General features: G+C 43.7%; 1 protein-coding gene across 1 annotated transcript in view; it reads right to left on the bottom strand.

The window, feature by feature from the left end:
* Positions 1 to 347: 347 nt before the first annotated feature.
* CNOT10 (CCR4-NOT transcription complex subunit 10) overlaps positions 348 to 18,453 on the bottom strand; it is a 42,511-nt gene continuing 24,405 nt past the window's right edge. The window contains exons 13-19 of the mRNA XM_064169605.1: positions 16,016 to 16,096; positions 9,218 to 9,331; positions 4,676 to 4,806; positions 4,081 to 4,116; positions 3,845 to 3,972; positions 2,402 to 2,477; positions 348 to 622 (exon numbers count right to left, since the gene is read on the bottom strand). Of these exons, the coding sequence (XP_064025675.1) occupies positions 468 to 622; positions 2,402 to 2,477; positions 3,845 to 3,972; positions 4,081 to 4,116; positions 4,676 to 4,806; positions 9,218 to 9,331; positions 16,016 to 16,096 (721 nt within the window). The 3' untranslated portion in view covers positions 348 to 467. The remainder of the gene's footprint in view (positions 623 to 2,401; positions 2,478 to 3,844; positions 3,973 to 4,080; positions 4,117 to 4,675; positions 4,807 to 9,217; positions 9,332 to 16,015; positions 16,097 to 18,453) is intronic.

Below are 18,453 nucleotides of genomic sequence, written 5' to 3'. Positions count from 1 at the left end.
TTCTCAGCAGGAACGCCAAGGGGATGGTGTTCAATAGCTCCAAGTGCAGGGTGCTGCACTTTGGCCACAACAACCCCATGCAGAGGTACAGGCTGGGGTCGGAGTGGCTGGAGAGCAGCCAGACAGAGAGGGATCTGGGGGTGCTGATTGATACCTGCCTGAACATGAGCCAGCAGTGTGCCCAGGTGACCAAGAGAGCCAGTGGCATCCTGGCCTGCATCAGGAATGGTGTGGCCAGCAGGAGCAGGGAGGTCATTCTGCCCCTGTACTCTGCACTGGTTAGACCACACCTTGAGTGCTGTGTTCAGTTCTGGGCCCCCCAGTTTAGGAAGGACATTGACCATACCTTTTGTTTTTCATGTTTTATTAAAAAAAGGACTGCCATAAGTGACTCCACTCCAGCAGTGTGGGGTGCAGCTGTCCCGGGTTAAAAACTGTACAGTCCCAGCCCGTGTGGGCAGGGAGCCTCACTTCCTCTGAACAGTGGCGAAAGCTGGCATCTGAATGGGCTGGAGCGAGTGGACTGGCTGAAACACAGGCTTCTTCCGCAGCTCCGAGAGGGTCTTCACAGAAGGGAGAAGTTGGTTTCTCTTGATGATCTGCAACGCCAGCTGTGTGTTACCTACAAGACAAAGCAAACAATCAAGTACCTTTGTGTGAATGACTTTAGAACAGATGAGAAGGCAGCCTGCAGCCCAGGCCACATGCATTTGTAGTCTTCCTCTTCAGGGTACTGCTGCCAGGCTTGAAAAGTCTTAAGACAAAAGCAGATCTGAATTAAATAATGGAATTGCTTGATGCTGCTTCTCCTTAGCTGAAGCCATGAATTAACCTTAGTCTCAGAGCTTGAAGACGCTGGAGCAGCTGAAGGGCACCAGCACCTTTTGTCGCTCAGCTGCAGAGCAAGACAGTCTCACACAAAATGCCCTCACAGAGCTGGTACTGCAAATACTAAAGGCATCTAAAAACCATGTGTGTAAAAATAGAACTCTGCATGGCCTACCACATCACTACCCACTACTGGTAGGAGGATGCCCAGAGGGCTGCAGCAGCCCTGCTCTGAGGACAGGCTACCAGAGCTGGGGCTGTGCAGCCTGGAGAAGAGAAGGCTTTGAGGGGACCTTGGAGTGGCCTTCCAGTATCTCAAGGGGGCTACAGGAAGGCTGTGGAGGGTCTATTGACAAGGTCTTGTAAAGACGGGACAAGGGGGAATGGGTTTGAACTGGCAGAGGGGAGATTCAAAGTAGATGTCAGGAAAGAGTTGTTTGCAGTGAGGGTGGTGAGACACTGGCACAGGTTGCCCAGGGAGTCTCTGTGCCTGCTTCCTCCCTGGAGGTGTTCAGGGATGAGGCCTTGAGCGACCTGTTCTAGTGGGAGGTGTCCCTGCCTATGGCAGAGGGTAGGAACTGGAAGAGCTTTGAGGTCCCTTCCAACCTAAACCATTCTGTGATTCTATAAATGGAAAAAAGGTCTTTGTTAAAAACTAAACCTGTTACATTGTAGGAGCAAGGCCACAAGTTCTGAAGAGAACATTTCTCCTCGGGTTCAAGCAGTCTTTGTTCACTCATTTGCAGTTAGTGCACTCTTCCTCTGCCTTTTGTAGGACAAAAAAGTGTCCTTAGCATCTTTTGGTTATATAGGTAGAAGGGAGGGAGAGATTCAATACCACTTTCTACCCTCTGCTGTGCTCTGCTTTGTTGAACAAAGAAAGGTTTCCAAAACTCCCAACTTAAAAAACCCAAACAGCTTAATGAGAGAAGCTTTGGAAGGTCTCAGTTCTGAACACAAATGCCCAGTCCTGCCTGCATAGCAGGCCAGCTGCAGAGGAGAAGCAGCAGACAACCCCTTCACAACACGAGGACACAAAACCACATGGGCCACAGGTCCCCAGCTCTGAACAGCTGCAGTGGTGCGGCTGCGCTGCCCTGCTCACACCACAGAATTCAAGTGCAATCTTTCCAGCTTCACAGGAGGTAGAGGTTTTCCCCCCCCCGCAAACCCAATGAAGCTCTAAAGTAAAGGGGGGGGATGGGCCAGTTATCAATATTACAGGCTTTATTCATGGCAGCCCTTTGTACATAGGCTGTGGAGGGGAGTTGTCTTTTGATGCAAAGCCTTTCCAGCCCTCTTTACAACGCAAACCTCATCAAGGGTTTGTCAGACCCTATCCAAGGCTGCTGCTTGCTGTACAAAGCATGGAAGATTTCATCTCAGCAATTGAACATGTAGGAAGTCTGGGGTGTGCAAGAACAGGATGGCAATAAACTAAGGAAATGAAGGCGCAAATCCATAGATCCCAATGGTGTAAAGTGGAGATGGGGCCTAAAGAGCATGACTCTGTAAAGATTGAGGGTGAGGATCACCACCCCCCTCCCCTTGTGCCCCAAATTCTGAAACTCACCGTTCTGTAATTCAAGATACACAGCCAGCAGGATAGCCTCGGGAGGGATCTCTTTGGGGTGGATGAGTGAAGCAGCCTTATTGAACGAGAAGAGGGTGGGGGGAGAAAACGTGTGCTGACCAGACCTCCAGCCCTCGGCAGGACTGCTACCAGCAAAAGCAAGTAACAACTCCGAAACAAAGACAGGGTTGAGCCTAAAAATTCTCCGCATTGCACTATTTCTTCACACTAATCAGCAGCACCAGCTACTGTATGCTTACATTAGCATCAATCTAATTTTGGGGCCAGTTTCCTGGTGACAAGAATCATAGAATCATAGGATCAACCAGGTTGGAAGAGACCTCCAAGATCATCCAGTCCAACCTATCACCCAGCCCTAACCAATCAACTAGACTATGGCACTAAGTGCCTCATCCAGTCTTTTCTTGAAGACCCCTAGGGACGGTGTCTCCACCACCTCCCTGGGCAGCCCATTCCAATGGCAAAGAAGGTAAGAGCCACTGCTCTCCAAGTTCAGAATGCAAAGTTAACAAGGATTGGTTGTTAGCTATCCATATACAAATACTTTTCAGCTACAAACTCAATTTCTTGTAGCTGCAGCCACCTACAAATGCTCTGCACTCCTTTGGGCATAACACACATACTACAGAGCTCAAGCAGAGACACTTGCCCAATCCTAAGAAGCCTGGGGAGGAAGATGAGGAAGATGACTGTCTTAAAAGGGTTGAGATCCTCACGGAGTTTGAACCTGTTTGCCCACACAGCTACTACAAAGTAATTTGTAAGACTGCTCTTTCGGTTTGCAGTCCCAACAGTGCATTTAAGTAGTCTTCCCGACAGCCAGGAATGGCTGCAAAAAGAGATGGGTGCAGCCATTAGAAAGATTAAATGACAAAGTGGAGATGGATTTTCAAAAGCAGTACTTGGGAATTCCTGGGACATGTGGCAGGCAAGAAACTTCAGCAGAATTGCTGAAGTGATTTGTTCTGGAGCTTTGTTCTCACAGCCCTAAAGGTAATAGCTTAGATAGTGACTTCGAAACTGATCAGAGAGAGGTAAACTCAAGGCCCTCAGGAACCTTCCCCGCTGAAATACAATTACTATTGGATCATTAAAAGAAACCAGCTGGAAACAAAACCAAACTTAGAAATGAAAAGGCTTCCTGGTTGTATTCCACTGGTTTGATACAATCAGCCAGAAGCCAAACCAAACACAAACCCCAAGCCTTCCCATAGTGGTACTGAACTATACAAAATCAATCCCAAATCCACGACTTTCTGTTAATAATAGAGACTGAGCCCTTAAGAGTGAAGAGGGCAGCCACCTCGGGGAAGTCCACAAAGAAACCTGGGCTATGGAATCCCCAAGGCTTGCTGTACTCTAGAAGGCATTCCGAAGGAACTTCCTTGTGCCAAAAGCTGCCTTGAGATTGGTTTCTCATACCTGATGAAGACACTTTCTAGCTTTGTCATATTCACTCCTCAAGCAGTAAGCACTTCCAAGGTTAAACAACATCATCGTTCGTGCTGATGTAACTGAACTGGGGTAGCACTGTGGCGTCTGCTTGCCAGCTGCAGTTGGAGAAACAACTCATTAAAAAAAGTCTTCTCTTTTCTCAGACTTTTGTTGCAAATTGGCTGATTTTCTGTATTCTGCTGAACACAGTGCCTGGTACTTACAAGATTCCATCGCTTCGTTCTCTCCTTTGTCAGACCCTGCAAAACAAACCCGCACAAAGACCATCATGTTCTGTCAGCTTCTCAGAACTTACTACTAAAGTCATGCAATGACAAATTTGCTTCTCTCTTCATAGGCTGACATTAAAGAGGGAAAACACTGGTTTGCTCGAGAGTTTGTCACTTAAGACTTCCCATCCTTTGTTTAGCTTTTAGATTTGCAGACACTGCATACACATGACTGAAATTAGCGACTATACATAGCTGGTATGAAGCCCTAAGTTAGCCACAGCTGTGCAACTAACTAAAGCAGCTTTCCACAGTTACCTTCGAACAAGCCCCAACGTTACCGTATGTAGTTCTGCTTATCTTACACAATTAGCTACTTCACAGAAATGGCAAAGATGACAAAGATAAACCAAACACAAAGGAGGAGCTAAAGACTGGGGGGAAAAAAGCACACCAGCACTACAAACAAAAACCCCAAATCCTGAAGGAGCAAGATGTCTTAATCATCATCATCATCTTTGGGTATTCAAAATTAGCAGGAAGGCAGCTGAAAGCATAACAGTTTCTAATGAAGTGTGGATTCAGTAACCTTGATCCTGCTCGTTTGAAGAGATCCCAAGGGAAACATCAGTGACGTTCTCAGGGTTCAAGTGAGTGATGGCATCAGATATTCTGTCTAGGGAGATGAGAGCTTCTGCTGCATACAAATGGCCAAGAAACCTACAACAGCAAAGGGTTCGGTACAAATGTCAGCGCAACAACAGCTACGATTTGTTAGGCAAGACAAAGTGAATGCAACTTTGAACACGACCACATGAAATCTACTGCTTAGTAGTTAGCTTGCTTATGGAGTACTGCCATAGCTCCCAGGTTTGCCATGTACTGCTTGCAGGCACTAACGCTGTGGAAGAGTTTGCATCCGAGTAGTGCACAGGAATTGCCACTCCAGAAAGGCAGTGCCTTGGCATGGCTCAGTCGCAGAGGTTTGAAAAGGAATCCCTTACAACACCACCCCAGGGTACTGCTGCATTCACAACCTGAGGAGTCCTATGACTGCACACTCCATTAACAGTGGAAAGAAAAAACACTTTAAAATATCAAAATATTTGTGAAAGAGGAACAATAAAACTATTTTAAAAGAAAAGATATCATTTTTTTGAAAGAGAAAAATATTGAAATAGTTTAAAAAGAAAAAAAATTACAGAAATATTCTCTTTTAAAAGAATATTCATTTTTAAAGAGAAAAATATTAAAATGCTTTAAAAAGAAAAATATTAACATCTTTTTAAAAGAAAAAATATTTTAAAGAGAAATATTAAAATGTTTTTAAAAAGGAAAATATAAAAATATTTTAAAGAGAAATATTATTTTTTCAAAAGAAAAATATTTAAAGGGTTTAAAAGAAAATATTTAATGGGTTTAAAAGAAAATATTTAATGGGTTTAAAAGAAAATATTTAAAGGGTTTAAAAGAAAATATTTAAAGGGTTTAAAAGAAAATATTTAAAGGGTTTAAAAGAAAATATTTAAAGGGTTTAAAAGAAAATATTTAAAGGGTTTAAAAGAAAATATTTAAAGGGTTTAAAAGAAAATATTTAAAGGGTTTAAAAGAAAATATTTAATGGGTTTAAAAGAAAATATTTAATGGGTTTAAAAGAAAATATTTAATGGGTTTAAAAGAAAAATATTTAATGGGTTTAAAAGAAAAATATTTAATGGGTTTAAAAGAAAAATATTTAATGGGTTTAAAAGAAAAATATTTAATGGGTTTAAAAGAAAAATATTTAATGGGTTTAAAAGAAAAATATTTAATGGGTTTAAAAGAAAAATATTTAATGGGTTCAAAAGAAAAATATTTAATGGGTTCAAAAGAAAAATATTTAATGGGTTCAAAAGAAAAATATTTAATGGGTTCAAAAGAAAAATATTTAATGGGTTCAAAAGAAAAATATTTAATGGGTTCAAAAGAAAATATTTAATGGGTTCAAAAGAAAATATTTAATGGGTTCAAAAGAAAATATTTAATGGGTTCAAAAGAAAATATTTAATGGGTTCAAAAGAAAAATATTTAATGGGTTCAAAAGAAAAATATTTAATGGGTTCAAAAGAAAAATATTTAATGGGTTCAAAAGAAAAATATTTAATGGGTTCAAAAGAAAAATATTTAATGGGTTCAAAAGAAAATATTTAAAGGGTTTAAAAGAAAATATTATTTTAAAAATATTTAAATATTTGTAATATTTTAAAAAATATTAAAAGGTTTTAAAAGAAAAATATTAAAATATTTAAAAAGAAAAATAGTTAAATGTTTGAAAAGAGATTTTAAAATTAATACGTAGAAATATTATGTTAAATAATATTTAAATAGTTTAATATATTTTTTTAAATAAAAATATTAAAATGTTTTAATATATTTCAAAATTAATGTTTAGAAATATTATTTTTTAAATATTAAAATATTTTAAAATCTATTTTTAAATAGAAAAATATTGAAATGTTGTAAGATATTTCAAAATTAATGTGCAGAAATATTTTTTAAATATTGAAAAATTTTAAAATATATTTTAAAATAGAAAAATATTAAATGTTTTAATATATTTAAAAATTAATATTTTAAAACATTATTCTTAAAATAGAGAAAATTAAAATAAAGCTTAATAAAAATATTAATTCGTAAAAATAATCTCATTTTTAAAATAATAAAAATATTAATTTAAAAAATAATTTCATTTTTAAAATATATTTTAAGAAAAAATATTAAAATATTTTTAAATATATATTTTTTAAAAATAAAAATATTAAAACGTTAAAAAAAATCTTTTTAAAAGGAAAAAAAGAAAGAAGAAAGAATAAAATATTTTTAAAGACAAAAATATTCTTTCCAAAAGAAATACTGATTTTTTAAAAAGAAAAACATTTAAATGCTTTAAAAGAAAAATATTTTAGAATATTTAACATTATTAATTTCTAAAAAGAAAACAATCTTTTAAAAAGAAAAATCTATTTTAAAAACTAAAACTCCTTTTTTACCAGCATTCCAATCTTTTTTCAAAAGAAAAGTATGATTTTTCCCAAAAGAAAAGGATTCCAATGTTTGTCAAGAGAGAACAGCAGGCAGTTCTGTAAGCCAGCTGCATTGGCAAGGACAGGCAGGGTATGGCCCTGGCCGTGGGGCAAAAGGAGCTCTTGCACAGCGCTGAAGCAAGCCTGGCGTGTGGCACCTGCAGTGCAGCTCAGCTAACCGGCAGCTTCCCTGGGCAACCTGTCAATTGAGAGCACAGTTAGTGCGCAAATACCGACTCTGAAACAGTAACAGCGCAGGAGAGGTCAGACTCGTCCTGTGCAGCTGCACAGCCCTCGCTGCCTGCGCTTGTTTGGAAGAGTTCCACAACACTGGACACTGGAATGGGCTGCCCGGGGATGTGGTGGAGTCGCCGTCCCTGGGGCACTTCAAGGCAAGGTTGGACATGGCACTTGGTGCCATGGTCTAGCCTTGAGCTCTGTGGTAAAGGGTTGGACTTGATGATCTATGAGGTCTCTTCCAACCCTGATGATACTGTGATAACAGGTAAAATGTCAGTTCAGCGTCTGCAGCCGCTTCTGCAAGTTAGACTCCTAGAGCACAGGTGCTTTCCCCACACGCCTCGCGTTTCACCTGCGGAAGCAGAAGGAGAAGCCTGGTTCCTGGGACCAGGAGCCGTGAGGCTGCCTCTGCAAACACCTGTACCTGTCACCCAGCGCTGCCTTCGCACGACCCTGCCGGCTTGGCACACTTCTCCCAGCTCTTGCTTATGCAATGGCTGTGCCGAACGACGAGCACATGCAGCAGCCTCAAGCACGGGAACTGAAGCATCCAGCTGGCATGGGCTACTGCAGAGCACACTGCCAGCTTACAGAAACAGGCACAAGTTAGCTTGCTTCCCACAAGCATATTGCCAGGCTTGAAAAACACTACTCCCTTAAAATCCTCTGCTGTGTTTTATGCTGCGTATGACAAACAAGGGTTAAAGCTGCTCTCAGTGGAACTTGTGGAGATAGGCAAGAACTGGTGGGTAGAAGCAGAACAGAATGAGCTTCCAACAATTACAGTGCCGAATGAGAAGTGAAAAAGAAACTGAAGACTGGAACCTGTATAGGTAACCCCAGCAGGTGAAGTGATAGCCCTGCAGACTCAAGATCTACTGCCCTACTGACCCAGCAAGCTTTCCCCTCGGAGGCTGCAGTCTCACAAGCAAACTTCTCACAGCATGCTGGCTTGTGCTTCTGGCTACTCCCAGGTCATCGTTCGTGCCCCTTCTGCTGTGCCAACATGAGCACGTGCAGCCCCAGAGTGAGTCAGGACAGAAACGTGAGGGTCCTGCTACCCACTGGGACCCCATAGCAGGAGATTAACGAATAGCAACAAAAGCCGCAAGACAGCCCGCGTGAGGGACGCACATTCCTGCATGTCAATGAGCAACATTTAGTCTGGGCTTGGACAAGAACCCCAGCCAGCCCCAAATACCTAATTGTCAAGCAGCCACTGTGTCTTGGGTTCAAATGCAAGTTCCCAGAGACTCTTATAAATTTGGTAGACCCAATGACAATTTATAGAATTTATAGAGTGCCCTCCCCTCTTCCCCCTCCTTTCCCCAAAAGACAGGGAGAGAGATAAAGGTAGGGACACCCAAATAAATCAATCTCACTCGATTTGGAAGTTAAAAAGGAAAAGTTTAACAATAACTTAGAAAAGGGTATTGGAGGTAGGGGAGTTTACAAAGGATAAGGAAGGGAAAACAGCAAAATACAAACAGGGATGGATACAACCCGAGTAGTGTGATGGTGTCTCTGCCTCGTGGCTGCCACGTGGTGTGCTGGTATGCAGTATGGGTGTGTGGTCATGAGTGAACGCAGGAAGAGAGAAAGAGAGAAGAGACAGGGAGGTCCTGTCTCTTTTATACTGCAGGAAGTGGGGGGAGTGGGCTAACCATCACCTGGAGTGTGGCCCACCCCTGGGGAGGGGCCAAGACCCCTAGGGTCAGGTTCAGGGTCACTCCCCCAGGAGTGTTAACCCTATACACACTGGAAGCCTCAGCTCATAACTCCATCTAAAAGCAGGGCTGAGAAAGAGGAAGCTACCACATGAGACTTACTTCAGAGAGCCTGAGAGCTTTGGTTGCTGAAGAAGCTTATCTGCGTGATTCAATGCCATCAGGTTATCACCCAAAGCCAGAGCCACGTAAGCACTGCAGGCGAGTATGGAGCACCTAGAGGGGAAAGGAGAAAAAGTGATGAGGAGAAAGTCAGTGTGTGCAACTCCAAACGCAGCTGTCTGATGGTTCCCCGCCCCCCACACACCCCCAGACTAGACTCAGCCAAGCTGGAAAGTTAAGGAATGAAGCTTTATATTCACAGCTGAGCTGTACAATACACTAGCAGAGAGTTACAACAGTTACAGCTACAGACAGAAATAGGCAAGGTAAAGGTAACACAAAAACACAGCAGCCCTCCCAGATACCAGCGTCCTCAGGGAGGGGCTCCCAACCACCTTTCCACCTCCTTTCCACCCCTCTACCTTATCCCAGAGTTTGCCTTATGTGCAAGGGGAGGTTGGAAGATCAGCAAGGGGAGTTAGAAAGAAGAAGGATTAGTTACACAGAAGCAAGCCAGGGAGAAAAGTACAGGCACCAGCAGCGACAGAGATACACTGTGTCCTATCTATGTTTATGTTCTTGTTTTCATACATCTCAGCAAGCCTATGAGTGAAGCAGACATCAGCACTGTTTCCTTTTCACAGACTATAATCTAATTCTTCTCACTAAAATCTTCCAGTTAGCCTCAAACTAGCACAAGCTGTTATATTTAATTCTGGTTAAGTGCTAAGGAAATAAACCATACTTTCAACAATGAAATCAGAGGTACTGTTTCCTTATCTATGGCCTCAATCACATTCTTTGAATTAGGAGATATATACATTGTGTTCTACCAGTATAAACCAAGAACAACCACAGTGTGCTCAGTAAGAGCACAGAATCAGCCAGGTTGGAAGAGACCTCCAAGCTCATCCAATTCAACCTAGCACCCAGCCCTAGCCAATCAACCAGACCATGGCACTTAAGTGCCCCAGCCAGGCTTTTCTCCAATATCTCCAGGAACAGCGACTCCACCACCTCCCTGGGCAGCCCATTCCAGTGCCAATCACTCTCTCTGCCAACAACTTCCTCCTCACATCCAGCCTAGACCTGCCCTGGCACAGCTTGAGACTGTGTCCCCTTGTTCTGTTGCTAGTTGCCTGGCAGAAGAGCCCAACCCACCTGGCTACAGCCTCCCTTCAGGTAGACCTTGCAATTTTGATGCTGAATAACAGATCAATAAAAAGATGGCCTTCACCACATGTCATTTTTCTCATAGTTCCCTTTGTCACCTTTTTAATTGGTTTTGCCTTGAACCCTCACTTGTATTTCCCTGCCCTCGCCTTCTGCTGCAGCAAAGGGTAGCAGATTTGTAGATTTCTGTAAGGCCACATAGCAGCAACCAATTAAGTTGCAACATATTTCACTCCTGTGTGTACAATGTTTGCCCACAGGGAGATAAATACTGGAGAATTCTGTGTTTCCAGTTTGGTGTTGAACTGACAGCTGTAGCACACCGCCAAGATCCTTGATTGATCTGTGGCATTTTGTTGCTGTCACAGACTTTCTTCTCTTTCCAAAGTGACAAAATCCCTGACAGTTCCTGTGGTGAAATCTGTACTATTTCTATTTTCCATCTTCAAACAATAACCCCATGTCAGGATGCCATCATCAGGCCAAGCTTAACACTTTATAACAACTCACCTCCACCTCCCCAGACACAGCACTCGGGAGTATTTTCCACTGTCTGATACCCCAATCAGTGCAGGCTGCCTTGTCCTCTGAGCATAAGCCTCTGCCAGCAATCCCTTGCTGGGAGCACAGACTCAGCCCTTCTCCAGGGAGGAAGAGCAGATCCTCTTAGTGAGGTCTCATGTTGGGAGCAAGGGGAAGAGAACCCTCGACTCACCCGCCAGTAGGTGGGCTATTACCGTGTCAGCCTTCTGGCAACTGTCAAGCCCACTTTCAGTCCAGCAGTAAGTCATGTAATTCGTGGCAGGGCCTGGGGTGCCTTTATTCCCCTTTCCCAGGAGGCATGCTCCTTAATTATGCACAAGCAGGATAAGAAACTTCTCCAGTGTTTCTCCCTACCCCCACTTCCTCTCCACTGTGCCCAGATGTCACATCAAATCTGAACACGCACAAAAGCCTGAGAGAGGAAAGCTTCCCCAGCTCGAGTCCCAAACCTACAGTACTTCTGAAAGGTTGTGACTGTGGAGGGGGAGGGGAAAAGAAGCCTCTAATAACAGCCTGCTCCTCACTAGCCTCATTTCATCTCTGCTTCAGGGAAACAGCTTTTAAATCAGCAGATACTAAGCATCACCAGCTAAATACTCTTAAGTCCAGGCCTCCAGAGCTGCCTGCTACCGCCCTTCACATCAACATATGTCTTTTATTTCCCATCCATTTTTAAAGCCTACTTTTATTTCTGAAAGAGCAAATTCAAACACAGTCCACATTGCAACCACACAACAGGTAAGTACAGCAAAACTGAAACCACCTCTTCTGCTCTAAGGACTCCTCATTGTTTAAGCCATGTAAGAGAGCTGGCAACATTTCAGCAAGAGCCACGTAAAGAGAAGGAAAGGATTCAAGTTTTCTTCCCTGCAGTAGTACTTGTGCAATTGGATCCATTGTTGAGCTGGCTGAACCAAACACTCAGGAGAGCTGACAGCTAACCAGAGCAGAAGAATTGCACCACAAGGGAAAAGACAAACTAGTTTTTCACCCCAGTCAGGATTCTGACAAAACTCCACAGGTCGCCTTTGAGCACGGCAGACTTCCAGCATCAGTGAGCCTCCACATGCCCTAAATAAAACTGCCTTTGCTCTAGGACAAAGAGGAATGTTTTTTTAAACTGCCAGATTACGTCAAACAGCCTCTTGTGCAGGTCTAGGCAACAAGATTTGTCAGCCCACACTGACTGCAAGTTTCCAGAAGCCAAGTTGGATGCGCAGTTGGCTTATTTCTTGGGCAAAGCGTGAGCCAGAGCAAATCTGATCCCTCCGAACTCACTAGGAAGCAGCCAAAAACAGCACTTCTCAACCACGTGGAGAATATCACTCATATGAAATCTTTTCAAATAGCTAAGCAAGCACAACAGTGGATATAAGCTATCTACTTGTAACGTTTCAACACAGATAAAACAATCCCAAATACTAAGAAGTACAAAATGCAGATGGTGCTTACTCGATGGGAAGCTCAGCACCAGCAAAGGGGAGATGAGGGAGAGCCACGCAGTGGCTGAGAGAGGAAGGAGTCAAACGGCTATAGGAGACAATCACTGCAAGCTTCCAGTATTGTGACAGGGCCAAACACACCACTGCAACCTTAAAGGAACAAATGAGGCAAAACTGGGTAGGTGTGGAAAGGGACAAGGTATATTGGTGGGCAGTGGTATTACAGTATTGTTTGTCAAGTTCCTAGCAATGGCACTGATGCTCCTAGGACATCATATGCTCTACTAGGCTATGCTGTAACCAGTGCTGGGCCCAGTGCTGTTCAACATCTTCAACAAAGACACTAATGAGGGCACAGACAGACACAGACTGCTCAGCAAGTTTGCTGAGGACACCAAACTGGGAGGCTTGGCTGAAACAGCTGCAGGCAGTGAGACCTGGACAGACAGAGCTGGGCACAGAGGAACCAAATGAGGTTCAACAAGGACAAGTGCAGAGTCCTGCACCTGGGGAGGAATAATAAACTGCAGCAGGACAGGCTGAGAGGTGACTGCTGGAGAGCAGCCCTGGGGAGAGGGACCTGGGGGTGCTGGGGGAGAGCATCCATGGCACAGCAATGTGCCCTGGTGGCCAAGAAGGCAAATGGGATCCTGGGGTGCATTAAGCAGAGTGTGTCCAGCAGATCAAGGGAGGTTCTCCTGCCCCGGTGAGACCTCACCTTGAGTACTGCCTTCAGTTTTGGGCTCCCCAGTTGAAGAGGGACAAGGATGTGTTGGAGAGGGCCCACTGGAGGGCTATAAGGATGATGAGGGGACTGGAGCACTGCCTGATGAGGAGAGGCTGAGTGACCTGGGGCTGTTTAGTCTGCAGAAGAGAAGACTGAGAGGGAATTTGATCAATGTTTATATCTGAGGACTGGTCAGGAGCAGGCTCTGCTCACTGCTCCCTGTGAAAGGACAAGGAGCAATGGGTCTAAGTTGCAGCACAGGAGATTCCAGCTCAACACAAGGGGCAACTTCTTTAAGGGTCACAGAGCACTGGCACAGGCTGCCCAGAGAGGTTGTGGAGTCTCCTTCTCTGGAGACTTTCAAGGCCTGTCTGGATGCTTTCCTCTGTGATTCGTGCTAGATTATGTGTTCCTGCTCTGGCAGGGGGTTTGGACTCAATGATCTCCTTGAGTCCCTTCCTGGTTGATTCTATGAAAATGGAGCCAGGCTCTGCTGGGAGATGCCCAGTGACAGGACAAGGGGCAATGGGTGGAAGGGGGCAATGAGGCATAGGAGGTTCCACATGAGCCTAAGGAAGATTTTTTTTCACTGTGAAGGTGACAGAGCACTGGCACAGGCTGCCCAAGGAGGTTGTGGAGTCTCCCTCTCTGGAGATATTCAAGACCTGTCTGAATGCATTCCAGAGTGATCTGTTCTATGTGATCCTGTTCTGGCAGGGGAGCTTGACCAGATAATCTTTTGAGGTCCCTTCCAGCCCCTGAAATTCTGTGAGTCTATGAAAATTACACAAAAAGCATTTATGTTGTCCATTTCAGTTCTAGAAGCAATGTTTGGGTTTTTTTCCCAATATAGAGAGTTTTCAAGAGGTTTCTCAGCAGAAAAGCTGAATTAGAGACACCTCAGGGCAATCCTTCACAACATTTTGGATTTTTATTTCTTGATTTTCCCTGACTAGACAAAATTTCATTTTCTTACTGAAGTCCTTACTCAGCAGACTGCAGGAAGATACATTTAGCTGCAATGTACTTTGCTTTATACAGCTCTCTGCAGAAATTTAAGTTTTAGCAGAATCAAAGGGTCACAGAACAGGTTGGGTTGGAAGGGACCTTGGAAGGTCACCTAGTCCAACCCTCCTGCAATAAACAGGGACATCTTCAACTATAGCAGGATGATCAGAGCTACATCCAACCTGATCCAGATATTTTACCACCTCTCTGGGCAACCTGGGCCAGTGTTTCACCACTCTCAGCATAATGAATTTCTTCCTTTATAGGCTCTCCAAATCTCCCCTCTTTCAGTGGTCCTGTCACAACAGGCCCTGCTGAAAAGCCTGGCCCCGATTGTCTTATAGGCCCCTTTTAAGTATTGGAAGGCTGCAGTTAGGTCTCTTCACAGCCCTGTCTTCTCCAGGCTGAACAACCCCAACTCTCTCAGCTTGTCCTCACAGCAGGGGTGTTCCAACACCCTGATCATAAAATCACAGAATCAAGCACGTTGGAAGAGACCTCCAAGCTCAGCCAGCCCAGCCTAGCACCCAGCCCTGGCCAATCAACCAGACCATGGCACTAAGTGCCCCAGCCTAACTTGAGACTGTTGCTGCTTGCCTGGCAGAAGAGACCGATCCCCATATCATTTCTGTGACCCTTTTCTGGACCTGCTCCAACAGGTCTATGCCTTTCACTCCAATGCTCTGGATTTAACCTCCAAAGCAAGTACTGCAGAAAAAAAATGCCTACTTCTCCTTCCCTAACACAATGGTCTTGCCCAGAAGCAGTGCAACTCTTGCTACAATGTTAAGTTTTTCCTGACATGTTGTCAGGTTTTGCCAATATATAACAACATCTGATCATGAAATAAAAGATGAGGTATTAAGCAGAAGACAGAAACCACAAGGTGGCACCACACAGTTCTTTCCTGTGTCAACCACATTTTCAACCATCAGGAGGGAAACCCTCACCCCACTGCCACCCACATCACTGTTTTAATCTGCCGCTTTCTGCTCCGAGAGATGTACTCCTGTAGTGCTTCGGAATAGAGGAACCAGGGTCTCAGTAATGGCTCCTCAGTGATTCACACAACGGTTTAGGTTGGAAGGGACCTCAAGGACCATCCAGTTCCAACCCCCTGCCATAGGCAGGGACACCTCCCACTAGAACAGGTCACTCAAGGACTCATCCAGCCTGGCCTCGAACACCTCCAGGCAGGGAGCAGCCACAACCTCCCTGGGCAACCTGTGCCAGTGTCTCACCACCCTCACTGCAAACAACCCTTTCCTAACATCTACTTTGAATCTCCCCTCTGCCAGTTCAAACCTATTCCTCCTTGTCCTGTTGTTACAAGACCTTGTCAGTAGGTCCCTTCCCAGCCCTCCTGTAGCCCCCTTCAGATATTGGAAGGCCACTCTAAGGTCTCCCTGAAGCCTTCTCTTCTCCAGGCTGCAGAGCCCCAGCTCTTGCAGTCCTCTGAGCATCTGTGTGGCCTTCTCTGGACTTGTTCTAACAGTTCCATGTCCTTCTTGTGTTAGGGGCTCCAGACCTGCACACAGTACTCCAGGTGGGTTCTGACAACAGCAGAGTAAAGGCAGAAGCAAAGCAGAGTAACCTCGACTCCATCCATCAATCACAACTATTGCCAGGGTTTGGTTCTGTTGTTTATAGGACTTGATTTCTTTGCAATGCCAAATTATCACAGGGGAATCAGACAGACTGATCTGTTTCTGAGTTGGAATTCTGGATGGCTTCTATTTGTTTGGACTCAAAGTTCAGCACAAAGAAAGCAGATGCACTTGGAAAAAAATCCTCAGATTAACAATTACAGTTCAGTGTTTCAAGTGCCTAAACAAAAAGCTCAGCAATGACTCCACAATCACAGCACAGTCATTTAGTGGTGAATATTTTAGATTATATACTTGCCTTAAATTTTCTAATTCCTGTTTCTTCAAAGGTGAAGAAGGTGGAGCTGCAATGAATTTATCTCCTTCATGACCTTTATTGCTGGAATGAAAAGAGTGTATTAATGATAGTGACTATGAAGAGCTACTTTTTAAAATCTCAGTCTAATAAGCATTTCTGTTCATTCACTCCATGTAAAAGGGCAGCAAAAAATCTGTAGCCTAAAAGACAGAGAAATTAAGCTGTACAAAAACTGAGGCACATGCCTCCTAATTGTTCCATTTGAGAAGGAAGAAGAGGGACATGTGATGGAAAAGATTTGACTGACAGTCCAAACAATCCACACCATTCTCCATAGCCTCAAGCTGAGTTTGAAGTTTGGCATAAGACAAGAATTTGAACTGGAGAAAGACATTTGTGTCCTCTCTTTTAGCCTGTAAGAAAAGCAGTAAACTAATTCTCTCTTTAGACATCTTAAAAAATAAATACATAAATATTCTAGAAAGATAATCAACAAAGTGCTACAGTTTTCTTTACACTTAGAATCATAGAATCAAGCAGGTTGGAAGAGACCTCCAAGCTCATCCAGTCCAACCTAGCACCCAGCCCTAGCCACTCAACATGGCACTAAGTGTCTCATCCAGGCTTTCTTCAGTATCTCCTGGGACAGCAACTCCACCACCTCCCTGGGCAGCCCATTCCAATGCCAATCACTCTCTCTGCCAGGAACTGCCTCCTAATATCCAGCCCAGACCTCCCCTGGCACAACTTGAGACTGTGTCCCCTTGTTCTGTTGATGCTTGCCTGGGAGAAGAAACTGAACCCCACCTGGCTACTCACTGCTGCAGTTATAGACAGCAGTGAGGTCACCCCTGAGCCTCCTCTTCTGGCTACCTTCATTTTTATTATTTCAAAATGCCTTTTAAAAATAATCTTAAAAACTTTCCAATTTTGAGACTGTGAAGCTTTGCAATTTTTTTTTGTGGGGAGAGCAACCAAGTCCCCCTAACTTTTTCACTGATGTCGTTTTGCATCTGTTTACAAGAAGCAGGTAAGATAACTCTGAGAGACCTTTAAAACAGGGAGCCACAGATTCCAGGGGAATCTGTACTCAGCACTCCTGTAGTGTGTGTACTTCATGCCTCTACCAAAAATTAGATTAAAAAAATACCCTTAACCACTGCATGTATTCAGTGTTTTCTTGTAAGAGAAGAATCTGCCTCAGAGTCAGCCTGCTCGATTAGTGGGATTTGCTTCAAAACCATCCTGTTCAATTAGAGTGATTTGCTTCAAATGTCTTGCATGTTTTACTGTTCTCTCTCAGAGGGTTCCTTGTCAGAAGGAACAAATCCTTAGAGAACCCTTCAGAACGTGACACACATTCAAAACCAAACTTCTTTATTGCTGGACATTTTGAACATGGCAACAACCAGTGGGAGATATGAGGAAGTTGGGTTTTTTAAGTTGAAGAAGCATCTGGTTTTGAAAGAAGATAGTAACTACAATCTTTATGTACAAGGAATGTTTTCCTTTCCTCACTCCTACAAAACCAAACACACACCACCTCAAAAAAACATGAAAGTCTTGCCTGAGTAAGGGCATCCACTTTGTTTTCATCACTCCCTCTTAGAGGCCCCCATAAGCTTAAAGTTGAAGTCTCATTGAAACCACTGAAGCCTCATTGCAATGGGCAGCATACAGCTTGCCAGAGGAAGTTAATTCACAACCTCCAACCTCACTAAGAAAAAACAATTTAAAAAACCCACACAACTTTCACACAAGGTTGGGGAAAGCTTCAAAATATTGTTGTAACAGCAGCAGCCCATAACTCCCAGCCCTTGTCTAACCCCAAGCAACCTCAGAATACATGGGGATGTACCTTGTGTGCATGCAACCCAGCATATATGCAGTAAACAAATGGATCTTCTTAAAATGAATCTGTACTTGGCTCTGACAAAGATGCTGTGTTTTTTTCACTGCTCTCTAAGCAGTTCAAGTTGCAGCGTATCCACTTCTCCCAGATGAGTTACTCTTCCCTTCTCAAAATGGTCATTAATGAAAGTGCAGGCTATGCTAATGAAAGGCACTCTTCAAAAGTAAGTTCAGGGCACATGAGGCCCAATACAACACTAAAACACCTAAACCACACTTGACATGCATTTTCTACAAGTTACTTTTCCTGCAGCTTCAAGGAAAGAAATTATTAAACGTTTTTGTGAAACAGAAATTCAGTGCTGCTGTCATATTTATTGTCTAAATCTAGCTTCCCATGTCTAGTCCCAACCAAATGCAACAGGGCATGCCAGGGCCAAGGACTGACAAGTCTGATTGCAGGGAGGTGTTTCCTTCTGAGATACTGGGCATTTATATATTGAATCAAGCACAGGGCAGGTGCACACACACACAAAATCAACACAACAGAGGAGACCTTCAGCCACAATTAGAGAAACACCAATATG

Source organism: Pogoniulus pusillus, chromosome 32, assembly GCF_015220805.1.
Source record: "Pogoniulus pusillus isolate bPogPus1 chromosome 32, bPogPus1.pri, whole genome shotgun sequence".
Lineage (NCBI taxonomy): Eukaryota > Metazoa > Chordata > Aves > Piciformes > Lybiidae > Pogoniulus > Pogoniulus pusillus.
This window is presented reverse-complemented; position numbering and strand designations above follow the sequence as displayed.